Below are 14,183 nucleotides of genomic sequence, written 5' to 3'. Positions count from 1 at the left end.
AATTATTTTTAATTTGTTTTAYTTCTTTTTTATGATTTTTTATTTATTTCATATAATTTTTTTCTAATTTCATTAAATTAATTAAAATTTCCACTTTTTCCACTTTATTATATTCGAATTAATTTTTTTTAGTACTTTCGTCACCTTTCTTGATATTGTTTTTAAATTTATTTTGTTTTAAATTCGAATTTCTTATCTCGCCTACCGACAAATTTAACTGCAAACTTTCGCTCGGAAACTTTATTGCACTTTGACATTTACATACCGCAATTTGCCGCATGCATGCAACACTCACTTAATGACTTTCCAATTAAAATTTGCACAAATTTTCGCCCCTAAAAGGCCACTATATTTCTTCATTAAGAGAATTAAATATCGCATTCCTTTTCTTTTGCCCGCATTCGCACACATGCAAATCACTTTGGCAAACCTCATTACAGCGCAAATAAAAACTTATTGGCGCAAAGTTTTTTTCGCACAAAAACAAAAGAAAAGCCAAAGGCACAAACACAAATGCAGATCCACACGTAAATTCTTTTAAGCAACCGACTGTTGAGCCGCTAAGTAACAATAATCTTGTCGCAAGCATATGTACATATGTGTATGTGTGTAAATAGGAGTTGCGCTCGTAATTTTTGCCGCCGTAGCTTCTATTTTTCGCTTCATTTTATGTTTATGTGCATGTGTGCCCCACATATGTTGCATGCACACATACATATCGGGCAAATATTTCGCTTGTAGTTAATATCTGAGAACAACATCAATATTGCAACAACAAGAACTTTTTCGCTTCACTACCGTCATTATACATATATAAATGTCCGTCTGTGTGTGTGTGTGTGTGTGAAAACATTTTCATTCAGCAAGCACATACATGCTTACATATGTATATGTGCTCGAATACACCTGACAAACAGCTCCACAGTCGTTGAGACAATCGCACAAACCAAATCAGCCGCCAGCAGCGAAAACTTTGTCTTCGACAATTTCAATGATTTGCCCAGCACATTCTTTACCGCACGCCTGCCACCCAGTATGCCTTATACAAAGCATACATACATGTGTCTACCGTTATTTGTTTGCATTTTTTTTTTTTTTTTTACTGCATTTCACCATATTCGCCGTATGTTGCCACAAGTCGAAAAAAATAAAAGAAAAAACAAAAATATTTTATTTCAGCTAATTAGTTTGTAATTAAGTACGGCAAGAAGGGTATTGCGACATTAGTTCGGTTGGCGAAAAGCGAAGATGGGTGTGTAGCGAAAACAACAAAAGTCACACAGCTAACGGCAACGACAATGGCAATTAAAATATGTTGCAATGTCAGGTGAGGGCAAGGGATACGAATAGGTAAGGCACAGGACATATGTATGCAAGTTTGGGCGCTGACACATGCATGTACCTATGCCGTTAGTTTCGCAGCTGATAGCAAAAATTACTCATGCCACAGGGAACGCCGAGAGGAATTACTCTTTCCAACTGTTATGTTCGAACTGCAGACAGACTAATGAATGGAGAAAATAAAAAAAAAGTGACAGGAGAAATTATAAAACAGTGGAATATGAGCGCCTCTCACAAAATTTTGCTGTTAAGGGCTAACGGTGAAATGATTAATTTTTGGATTTTTCTTTGAAATTTAAAAAAGCAGCTACAATAAATTTAAATGCATACAAAACTGTAAAATTTTATGTATGCATATGCATAGCAGTAAACAAGTTCCACGTTTAGGAGTTACATTCTACAAATAACAGTTACATTCCACAACTAGTAGTGTCATTCCAAAAAATTTTAAAATGAAGAATAAATAAAAAGATTACAAAAATAAGATTACAACTGTCAAATCAAACATACACACCATAAACACATTACATTCCACATATAAATAGCTTCCACAAATTTTAAATATTTAATTTTCAGCTCTATTTTTTTAAAAAACATTTCAAACGTCAATTCAAGGTTGCAAACGGAACAGTAAACATGTTCCACCATGCATTCCAAAAAGTTTGAGCATCACAAATAATATTCCAATAGCCATACAAAAAATCATTGCAGCGTTACTTACAACATAGCAAGCATAGACCACACACAGCTGTTAAATTTCACAAACTTCAAGCCTAGAATTCTCAACGCGCATTTCAGCTATAATTTCTTATAAACCACAAATAATTTTACAACTGACAAATCAGACACATATAACTGTAAACGCATTCCACATGCAGCAATTACATTCCACAACCTTTAATAATCGCCGGAACTTACACTTAGAATTTTCAGCTTTATGACTCTATAAACCGCAAATAATATTGCAACTGTCAAATCAAACATCAATGCAGCGTTGCATGCGCAGCGCTGTCAAATTCGCACAACTGTTGAAGCTGTCATAAAAATGTCAAGACAAAGCCTCAAACAATAATGGGAGAGCTGGGCAGAAAATGTATTTCTAATAGCGCATACCACAAGTTGATTAGAATGCAGCAATATTCTCGAGTAATCTGCAACAAACCATTTACAGCTGCGTGCCTTTGCAGCGCCACTTGTGGCTGTCAACTTGACATTTGCACGCTTCGTTACACGGCATTTCAGCGAGAAAATGTGCGCGCTCCACAAATTGACACTTTTGCTAATAACAAAATGTGAATATAACAAGCAGCCAGCAGTCATACGATTGCAAAAAACGCTAAGATCAAAGTGACAGCTACGGTTTAGACTAAGTAGTACTTGCGCGCGCTTCGTAGGTGTCTTCAGGCGCGTTGGCGCTATCGAGTGCTCTCGTTGCACGTGCGCTTATAGCATATGTGCATATTTAATTGCAATATTGCATAACATTAGGCGCTTATGCTAGGCATTTTAATTGGAAATTTTGCAATTAACGGTAAAATTTGCAGCTTGTCTTTAACTGAAGAGCAGGTTAGCAATTTCTACGTACTTACAGTTTATGTATAGCGTGAAACATGTTTTGGTAGCCTATAGAGGCCAACTGGAAAATGGGTGATTGGGAATATTGTGTTTGTAACCGTCATTTTGTGTCAAAGTGTCAATATAATTTTTTTGAATATAGTCAATAGGCTAACTTTGCCGTTAGCTCTAAAATAAATTATGAAAATTAAGTCTCTCTCCAGGGTCTACACTGACCTTACCCCATAAGTTGCTTTAAAAAATCAACAAAGCTATTTGAATGAAAAAAAATTTAAGCGTACTGTTGTGCCGGCTGTTTTGATAATATTCGCTGCGCAATTGACTAAAAAATTAGTGGATTTGTTTTCATAGTCCATTTTTTTTTCCTTTTTTTTTTTGTTTTGTTTTTTTTTTTTTTTTTTTTTTTTTTTTTTTTTTTTTTTTTTTTTTTTTTTTTTTTTTTTTGTTTTTTTTTTTTTTTTTTGCACGTTTGTAATCAAACCGACATTTTTAAAATTTTTCAAGGCAACATATCCATAAAAGTGCGCTGGCTCTTTGCAACTAATCAAATCAAATATTTTATGTTCCAAAGCAAGTCAAACAACAGTTATCCCACGGTCAAAGAGTATGTGTGCCAGCCAGACGTTTAATCCTTGCCAGTCGCAGACAAAAGACAGTGGAAATATGCATTTTTTTCTTTCAATTATTGCTGTGTGTGCCATTTGACTGGTCGGTATTCATTTGTTTTCATGTTTGTATATATAAATTTGGCACTTTTTCTACAGTGAATATGAAAAACTGGTATGACTGCAGCTACAAGCACGTCTATCGCATTTATAGCTGACCATTGTTGATGACAATATGAAAAATTGTGAATATAATATTCATTTCTTTCATTCATTGGTTGGCAGTATCGGTTTCATCAGTGATTAATGCTGTCATTAGATGCGATGAGAGCCTCCAGTGCGCTAACTGCGCGCTCGCCAACTGCTATCAAGGAATGCCTAGACTCACTTTCAACAGTCACCTTTAGCCAGCTTGTCCACACATGAGTTGTTCAGCGCTTGTCAACTAGGAGCACTTACGCAGTCTTGACTTACTACTGGATCGCGGTAAACCTTAAGAGGTCTCAAATGATTTTGATTATTGTCCAAACGTTTCAAGATCAAACGGATGCCAGTCACGGAAGTTGTTTGGAATGAAAGGAAGTAGAAACTATATACAATTGCTGCTTGTTGAGACTTGCAGCTTTGCAAGTTCAGACCTTCAACTACTCAAATGTCACAACTTCAAATAGTTAGAGTTAAGTTAGCAAACGTGAGCCGTCTAAGAAGCTCTCTGTTGACTGCAGGTCGCTTTGTCGATGGATTCAATGTAACTATAGCAGTTTTATTGGCTTGAAAAAGCGTTGCCGTTATCTCTACTGTTGTATTAAACTGCTTGCAAATCCTCTATAAAACCTAACCTACATTGTGAACGCAACTCACAGCTGCTACTTCCAGCTTCGAGCAGAGAATGCAAAAACACACTTGCAAAATGTGTGCGCTAAAGAGCTGACACACTTGTCTGCCACTTCTGATTTCGGCAAATTTAAATTTTTTTCTCTACTTCGTCACTATCGATCAACTTCAAGTTCATCAACTTAATCTACTTGTCAATTTTCTAGTGCTTTGCTTGCGATTTTTTTCTAAACATGCCGCTTGTTGGACAGCAACTCTTGCCGATAACTGATATTGAGGCAAGTAAAAAATAAATACGAAATACTAAGGCAACAAATCAGTTTCGCAAACACTATGAACAGTGAAAAACTAGCAAATCAAGCACTACTGTCAACACACAGTTTAACACTTGCCCTTGCGGCCAGAATGGAAGAATTGTGAAAAAAATTCATAAACGTAGAAAAAAGCACATATCCATAACGCCTGCGGTCTTGCCAAACAAACTCCTACTTCCAAGTTTTGTGCAAACCAACATCACTTCCGTGCCAGCGTATCTCTCTATGTGGCGCATGTGGCATTAAAGCATCATCGTCATTCAATACTTTGCGCTTGAATGATGCCTTTCAATTGAATTCCGTGCCATTGCTAAATGGGTATTTTTTTTTTTTTTCGAACAAAGCTTTGCCACAGTTATGTTGTAAAAAATTTTCAAATAAAAAATGCTGCCATTTGTCATTCGTGTGTTGATTTCCGCCTCATGTGCTATGGCCAGCGGTTTGCAGCCACTATTGTTTTGCTAAACGCTTCAACTTGCTCCACACTACCTGAGTGTTGATGTTGCGGACGCTGTAACCGCGTGCATTTATTGCTTGCCGTCAGTGGAGGCAAGTGTTTGCTCCTTTGGCCAGGCAAGCGTTTATCGTTTGAGCTATATCTCGTTGTAAAGCGATTTTCAATTATTCAAGCGAGTGATTTCCTTTCGTCTGCATTTTGTCTGTCTTTGTTTTTTTTTGTGGCTCTTTGCTCCATACAGCACCACGTGTTTTATTGCATTTGATTTTTAATTTTAAACGTCGGAGTTTTTTCTTTTTATTCCTTCTAGTCTTTCGACGTTGTGCCTTTATTTGTTGCGCCTCGGCACTAGAGTCCTTTGGCGTGCAGGAACTACATACATACTCGTACGTAAGTTCACTAACAGCTTAACAAGTGCAACATTGATGACATTTGCTGATTGACAGCTAGTAAAGAAAAAAATAACCTGCTTACTTAGCGATCAACAACTGTATCTTTGTGTTTGCATTGCTATTTTGCGTTGCTTTTTGTCCTTTTCGGCTTAACTGCAGGATTGTCATGCGCCGAAAAGAAAATATTTTCGATTTTTTTTTTTTTTCTTATAACACCAAAACAACGTTTGATCAGTATGAATATTTTTCCTCTTCAAAATGTCCTAAGACAGACTTAAAGCTTTAAACTTGCAATTCACATTTTCTTGCTTTGGAAATGTGAATTTGGAACTTCAGTACATTTTGAAACTGTTTGCAGCACTTCGCTATTAAAATTGGCGCGTTAATAAAGACTTTATTAGGAAACTACGCTTTACAGTACTCACCTAACTGGCTTTTTTACTCCTCACTGAACTACTCATTGAACTATTGGTGTGACTCTTCGTTGAGCCAATAATTTCACTCCTCATAAAATCACTCATTGCATGCCTTACTAAGCTACTCATTGAACTACTTGCTTTACTACTCACTGTACTTTTCATGGCGCTCCTACTCATCCCACTACTCTTTGAACTACTAAGTCTATGCCTCATGGAACTGCTTATTGTACTCCTTACTGAACTATTGATCTGACTCCTCATTGAGCCAATAATTTCACTCCTCATAAAAACACTCATTGCATGCCTTACTGAGCTGTTGATGTGACCCCTAATTGAACCTATCCTTTCTCCTCTCATGGAACCACTCATGTCATGCCTTACTAAGCTACTCTTTGAAGTACTTGCTTTACTACTCACTGGACTTTTCATGGAGGTCCCACTCATTGAACTATTGATCTGACTCCTCATTGAGCCAATAATTTCACTCCTCATAAAAACACTCATTGCATGCCTTACTGAACTACCCCCTGATCTGTTGATGTGTCTCCCAATTGAACCTCTCCTTTCTCTTCTCATGGAACCACTCATATCATGCCTTACTAAGCTACTCATTGAAGTACTTGCTTTACTACTCACTGTACTTTTCATGGAGGTCCAACTCATTGAACTATTGATCTGACTCTTCATCATTTTACTCCTCACAAAATCACTCATTGCATGTCTCGCTGAACCAGTCATTGAACTATTGATTTGACTTTGACCCACTCACTTTTCCCCTGACTGAACTATTTATTGTATGCCTCTTCATTCAAACTCAAAAATTCCTCATAGAACTCTTCATGGACCTCGTTAGTGAACTACTCATTCTATTTCTCATTGAACTGCTTATTGTATGCCTCACTTAAATACTCATTAAATTGTAGATTTGACTTATTAATCCACTCATTCCTGAAAGAACTACTCATAGAGTCATTCTTCCTACTACTCATCGAACTGCTCATTTTACTCCTCATTTACGTTTATCAATTCCAACGTACGAATTGTGCCTATTAAATTCAGAAAAGCGACCAGTCAGCCATAATTTTGTCAGCCTTTTATGCCAAGTAGCCCTTATGCAATCCATTATGCTTATTTTTGCAATGCATTGTTTGCTTGTTGGCAGCACATGTGTTTGCAAATTGCACTTGCGCCCCACGAAATCAACGCCAAAAACAAGCGACAAATCGCTTTTTTCCAACCTCAAGCTTGGCGCGCTCATCAATGCCGTCAATAGATCGGTTTTGATGCTTTGATGTAGACTCTCCAGGTTTATTTTTTTTTTTTACCGTTAAGCACAACCTTTGGTCGCAACATGCCAACAAAGCGCTAGCAATGCGCGGTACAAACATTTTTGCTGTTGCACTTGCTGCGCTATGCAGGCAATTCAAATATTATTCGAGCACATCGACGACATGCAATTGCCGCCTGACTGCGCCTTCTTTCGATGATGATATTATTTGGAAAAATAACGGTTGCAGGTCGCAAACTGCGCGCTTACACCGCCGATTGGCCAGTCGAGTGGCTGGCCTGTGGCTCATTGTTGGTCAATCGTGATAATACGCGTGCGAGTTTGAGCATCAGTTGGGTGGCGGCAAATGTTAAATAAAATAGCGCGAAATTTGCAGCATTTTTTTCTCACATACATACAAGTACATATATATGGTCTTTCATGCGCTAGCTATGGTACAATGTTTGGATTTGCTGCGTTAATTGGTCATTTAAAACGATTTGAGCATGAAGCATATTTATTTAAAGCGCCAAAGCTGGGTTGGAGTTTTGACAAAAAATAACAAGAGCGCATTCATGCGGAATGCAATTAATTTTAATGAATTGCAAATTAAATTTGATTTAAATTAGAATTTTTGCAATTTTACAGCAAACGTTTATGTGTATATACAATTATTATCAAACTTTGACAGTTCGTGACGGTCATGACGTAACGCTAACTTGTCGCTAATATAAATTTGACAGCTGAAACCGTTACAATGCGTTACTATAATTTGCTATACGCACTACACGCCTCCAGCCAAAATAAGAAACAAATATAGGCTGTCTTCGTTTCGCCAAGCATTATGTAGTACCAAATCGAACATACCATGTCAGCCAGCTGAAACAGACTGACAGCACTTGCAGTGCTAATTTCCACTCTTGTTTCAGAAATTCTGCCTTCCGCATGAAATAATAATATATACACGCCATGAGTAAGTCTTTCATAAGAAATTTATATTTTAAGCATTTAAGGCAGCCTAAGGCGCTCAAAATAATTGCCTAAAAGGAGTCACATTTTTGCTATCAGGTTTTATGAAACACGTATTTGAACGTATATCATTTATTATCTTTTTTTTTTTTTGAATTCTAAAATGTTAATAATATTTTAAGGTGCTTGAAGTGCATTTTAAGATATATATACATTTTTTTTTTTTTACAATTTATTAAAAATCCTAGACTGACCTAACCCCATAATTGCAAGTTAGCCCGATGACTTTTTCACAAATCACTTTTCTTACTGAATCAACAACAAGAATATGTTAAGCCTATAAGTATTGCAAAAATTATTCCCGCGCATTTATTAGCTAGCTGTAGGCACTTCCAGCGTATCACACTATCAATCGCAGGAAGCAGCAAATTGCCTTTTTATGATATTTAATTTGCATCAATATTTTAGAGGAGTGCAGATGAAAGAAAATAAATTATACCGAAAGTGGTGGGTTATTGACATTTTATGGCTTAATTCCAACACTAAATCTTAATGCACTACAGCGCGCGTCACCTATTGAACGGAAATATTTGCTGCGCACTGCCGCAAATTGTGGGCAAACTTGATTTGACGCAGCAACGTATCAATAAATACAATAAATGCGCTGACCCACAGACCGGTGTGCGGCAACGGGCGCGCATTTGGCGCCTTAATCGCAGGCAGCACACATAAAAACGCGTACAAGTCGGCTCGACGGCTGAGCGCGGCTTTATTGCTTGCGTGCGCCTTGTGGCGGCGCAGTGTTGGTACGGATAATGGACCAATAAATCCATGGGTCCTCAGCATTGGCAGCGCCTATCAATATGTCATATACTAGCGGTTGTTTGAACCTTTTGTTGAATTTACTTTGAGACTTTTTGTTTAGTTTTACTGCGCTGTGCGTTTTATGTCGACTAATGGCCTGTTTATGATCACGCTATTGCGTTGATTTCTTATGTACGCACGCTGACGGTATAAATATTTAATTACTCCTTGTTTTATCGATCTTGCAGATTCTGGTTTGCCGCCGTATGGTGGACGCGAGGACTCCATGTCCGATGATCGCATCGCACACATACTCAATGAAGCATCGAGCATGATCAAGAATTCCACACCGGGCTCACTGCAACAGCAATTAAAAGAGGCCGAACAGCGACAGCTGCAACACGAGCAGCATCGGCGCTCGGCGCATGACGAGTCGCAGCACAGCAATGAGGATTCCAAGTCGCCGCATCCATTATGCACCTCGCCATTCTATAAGAGCAACAGCCAATTAAAGCAAGAGCAGGAGGCGGCTGCAGTAGCTGCCGCGCAACAGCAGCAGCATCGCTTGCGTCAGGAGCAAGAATTAACGCCCGATAAAATGGCGCGCATCTATCAGGAGTTTCTTATGCGTACGCCACGTGAAGCCGCCTTTCCCAGGTAAGCAACTGCAGCACAGTTCAATAATCTAATAACACTTATTCTGTTGTAAGAGCAATGTTTGGCTAAACCAATTAATTTTTTTAGTCTTCTACTTTCGCCTTTTTTCAGCGCTGCCGGTGGCATGCCCAGCGGTTGTGGTCTGCCCAACATGATGGCAGCCGATGAGAATTTACGCCTCACTTACGAGCGTGAAATGGCCAAATTGCAACAGCAACAGCAACAACAGACTGCAGCAGCCGCTGCCGCCGCTAGTAGCTTGCCGAACTTCCCCAACTTCTCCAACTTGATGGCATTACAGCAGCAAGTGTTGAATGGCGCACAGGACCTAACGCTGACAAAGGATCCCAAAGACGCTATAAAGGTCAATGGACAGCGTGCCATCGAACACTCCAGCAACTCTATGGATTCGCAGTGCGGTAACAGCAACAGCAATACGGCCACCATGCCGGGTAGTAATAACATCGGCGGTGGCAATGCCAAAGACTTGCCGAACACCGACAGCTTGGATCGCCATTCCAGCGCCGGTATGCCGTTGCACACGCGCAAGCTCGAAAGCAGTGGCAGTAGCCATACACCGGTGCCGCCAACAACTAGCAGCGCGGCAGTTTCCATGCACGGCGTTAGCAATTCCACTGCACCCAGCCCATTGAGCAATTCGATTTTGCCGCCCGCGATGACAGCCAATGATGACTTCTCCGCCACCGCAAGCCCCTTGCAGCGCATGGCATCTATCACGAACTCGTTAATCACACAGCCACCCGTCCCACCACACCACACACCACCGCAGCGTCCCACCAAAGCCGTCTTGCCACCAATCACGCAACAGCAATTCGATATGTTCAATAACCTCAACACCGAGGACATAGTGCGACGCGTTAAAGAGGCCCTTTCGCAGTACTCCATCTCGCAACGTCTCTTTGGTGAATCGGTACTCGGTCTCTCGCAGGGCTCTGTCTCCGATTTACTGGCACGCCCCAAACCTTGGCATATGTTGACACAAAAGGGACGTGAACCCTTCATACGCATGAAAATGTTTCTTGAAGACGAGAATGCTGTACATAAATTAGTGGCCAGCCAATACAAGATTGCGCCAGAAAAGCTGATGCGCACTGGCAGTTATAGCGGCACACCACAGATACCGCAAGGATTGGCCAGCAAGATTGGCGCTTCGCTACCGATGCAAAAAATGATGAACGAATTGAAACTTCAGGAACCAACACAAGCCCAGCATATCATGCAACAAATGCAAGCCGCTGCCATGTCTGCCGCAATGCAACAACACCAGCAGCAGGCACAAAGCCAACAACAGCATGCTGCAGCTGCTGCCGTACAAGCAGCACAGGCCGCTGCCGCCGCACAAGCGGCACACCACCAAAGCATGTTGTTGACTTCACCTGGACTGCCACCACAGCACGCGATTAGTCTGCCACCTACCGGTGCCGCTGGCAGTGCTGCTGGTCCGGTCACACCTGGTAACGATAAGAAACCAATGATGATGCCAATACATTCGCCACATCAAGCGAACGCAATGCGCAGCATGCACCAACATATGTCGCCGACCGTTTACGAAATGGCGGCGCTTACTCAGGATCTTGATACACAAGTGATAACTACGAAAATCAAAGAAGCTCTACTCGCCAACAACATCGGTCAAAAGATTTTTGGCGAAGCTGTGCTTGGACTATCGCAAGGCTCCGTCTCAGAGCTACTAAGCAAACCAAAGCCATGGCACATGCTCTCCATTAAGGGGCGTGAACCGTTCATACGCATGCAATTGTGGCTATCCGATGCTAATAATGTTGAACGCCTGCAGGTGATTAAGAACGAAAGACGTGAGGCTAGCAAACGGCGTCGTTCAACCGGGCCCAACCAACAGGATAACAGTTCGGATACATCCAGCAATGACACCAACGACTTTTACACCAGCTCGCCCGGTCCCGGCTCGGTGGGCTCATCCGTTAGCGGCGCACCACCGAACAAAAAGCAACGTGTACTCTTTTCTGAAGAGCAGAAGCAAGCTTTGCGTTTAGCTTTCGAACTCGATCCATATCCAAATGTGGCCACTATCGAATTTCTTGCCAATGAGCTCGGTCTCGCTACGCGCACCATCACGAATTGGTTCCACAATCACCGCATGCGTCTTAAGCAACAGGTGCCACACAATCAGCCCGGTGCCGACAATCCAATACCCAGTCGCGAGAACACCAATTCAACGCCTTTCGATCCCGTCCAATTCCGCATTCTGCTACAGCAGCGTCTACTCGAACTGCACAAAGAACGCATGGGACTGAGTGGCGCACCAACGCTACCATACCCGCCCTACTTCGCCGCTGCAGCGCTACTCGGACGCAGCTTAGCTGGTATGCCCGGTGCAGCTGCCGCCGCCGCCGCTGCAGCTGCCAGTGCTGGCGGCGAGCCCGACCTACACGCGCTCAATCAGGCTTTTAAAGAACAAATGCGTGGACTTGATCTCTCGATGAGCTCTATGAAACGTGAACGCAGCGTCGACTATGACGACGAACTCGACGAGAGTCATCTCAGCGACAATGAGTCGCTAGACGGTGTTGATGGCGCTGCCGATGACAAATCCCTCAGCGGCGATTACAAAGACGGCGGCTCCAGCACACCACGCAGCACGCCACTATCCAACGCAGCCAGCTACTTACTGGGTGGACTGAATGCAAATATGCGCAGTTCACGACGCAAACCAGCTGCACCACAATGGGTCAATCCCGCCGGTCCAAGCCTAAGCACCGATACAAATGGCATTGCTGGCGCGACAATGGCAACAGCAGCTGGCATGCCACAATCAACAGCCGCACAAGAACGCATCATCAATGGTGTTTGCGTTATGCAACCGTCCGATTTTAATCGCAGTGAAGCTGACGAAAACGCCGATGTCAATACGGAGGCGCATAAACATACCGAAGTAGGCGAGAGCGACGTGGAGCAACAGCGTTTCCTAGAACCGGAGGTGCGCATTAAACAGGAGCAGGAAGATTGTGACAGCGACGCTGAGGCAACGACGCTCTCAACAACAGCGCCAACAAGCGAAGAGAAGCTAAAAGTAATCAGCGAAGACAAGTTACGCATGGTGCGCCTACAGCGGCACAGTCACGAAGACGAAGTCGCGGCGCTCGGCGTGCCGACAACGAACACAACAGCGCCAACCACCGCAGGCGCAGCAAGCGTGTGGAATTATTAATACAACTTGTGCGCTTACGGCGGCGTTTTGTTTTAAAGCTAAACAAGCACGTATGCCGCGCATGCGTCACTCAAAATTGTGCAATCTGTGGTGTCAAGCGCGTTTACACGCAGCAGAACTTGAACGATTGGGCGTAATTTCGTTTGTTCAAAGATTTTTGCTTAGAAAATGCGTTATTCATTTGCAAACTCGAAAGACAATGAAGCGTTATGTGAAAATAACGGCATTTAAATGCTGTTTTTTGGAATATTATTTGTGTAACTTTTGCCGTGAAAGACTGTAAGCTGGTTTAGTAGTTGTTTTTCTGTTAATTATACTTTTCTTTTCTTTTTTGTTTGCTTAGTTTATAAACTCTATTCGCTTAACGTATTTTTACCATTTATAATACTTCTCTTCATACATACATACTTAGTTTAAAGTGTAAATAGTTAATAATATTATAGCTTACCGTAGTAGTGAACGCCCTGCCACCGCAACTGTAAATAGTTAATGAAAAAGTATATATATATATATGAAGCTATATAATAAAGATTAAATCAAGCATTGAAATTTAGCAAAAATTATATACAATTATAAAGAGATTACAAATGTAAAGGAAGCTTTCTGCAAAGCATCTTTTTGATCTCAACGGTAAAATCAAAGTAAATTAAAACAAAAAGAAATGGGAAGAAACCTTGCACACGAAAAATAGCGCTAAGTAACATGAAARGCCTGCGACATTATTATTATTTAACATTTAGGCTGAGTAATGTTTAATAACAATTCAACAAAAAAAAATACATATTATATTTGTTGAACGCCACAAAAAGTATTTGTATTAAGCGAACGGCGAAGTATAGCAAACCAAAAATGGCATTACAGTGTAGCATCTAGCATAAGAAAAACTAAAAGAAATAACGCTAAATATATAATATATGATATATATATGGTACATATAGGCATACATATAAATAAAATAGCATAAAAGTAGAAAATAAAAAATGGTATTTGGCAAAGTAAACCAGGTACAGGCAAATATATACAAATACTAAACATTTATTAATTAAATAGTCTGTGCGGCATTAAAAGGCATTCAAGTTAAACAAAAAAATAATAATAAATAAATAATGTGAAAAAAAAATTAAATGAAATTAAATAAATGATGCGTAGCAGATAAAAAACACGTAACAATAACAATAAAAAAATAATAATAATTGAATTAGCGTAAGTAGTTGTGAGGAATTAGGCTTAAGGCATGAAATACGTAATTGAGTAGAAACTTTGCACACCTTCAAAGAATTAGGCAGAAAAGTAACGAAGAAAGCTGAAATAAAAAAAACTTAAGAATAATAAAAAAATTAA

At 40.5% G+C, this 14,183-nt stretch overlaps 1 protein-coding gene across 3 annotated transcripts in view; it reads left to right on the top strand.

Moving 5' to 3' along the window:
• LOC108972462 (homeobox protein cut) overlaps window positions 1–13,307 on the top strand; it is a 204,997-nt gene extending 191,690 nt beyond the window's left edge. For all 3 annotated transcript variants that reach the window (XM_018939060.1, XM_018939059.1, XM_018939058.1), the window contains exons 7-8: window positions 9,226–9,634; window positions 9,722–13,307. In XM_018939060.1, coding sequence (XP_018794605.1) covers window positions 9,226–9,634; window positions 9,722–12,842 — 3,530 coding nt within the window. In that variant the 3' untranslated portion in view covers window positions 12,843–13,307. The remainder of the gene's footprint in view (window positions 1–9,225; window positions 9,635–9,721) is intronic.
• The last annotated feature ends 876 nt before the right edge of the window (window positions 13,308–14,183 follow it).

This window comes from Bactrocera latifrons, unplaced genomic scaffold (assembly GCF_001853355.1).
Source record: "Bactrocera latifrons isolate USDA-ARS-PBARC rearing strain unplaced genomic scaffold, ASM185335v1 scaffold_4, whole genome shotgun sequence".
NCBI lineage: Eukaryota > Metazoa > Arthropoda > Insecta > Diptera > Tephritidae > Bactrocera > Bactrocera latifrons.
The sequence above is the reverse complement of the archived record's forward strand: the minus strand, read 5'-3'. Positions and strand labels throughout refer to the sequence as shown.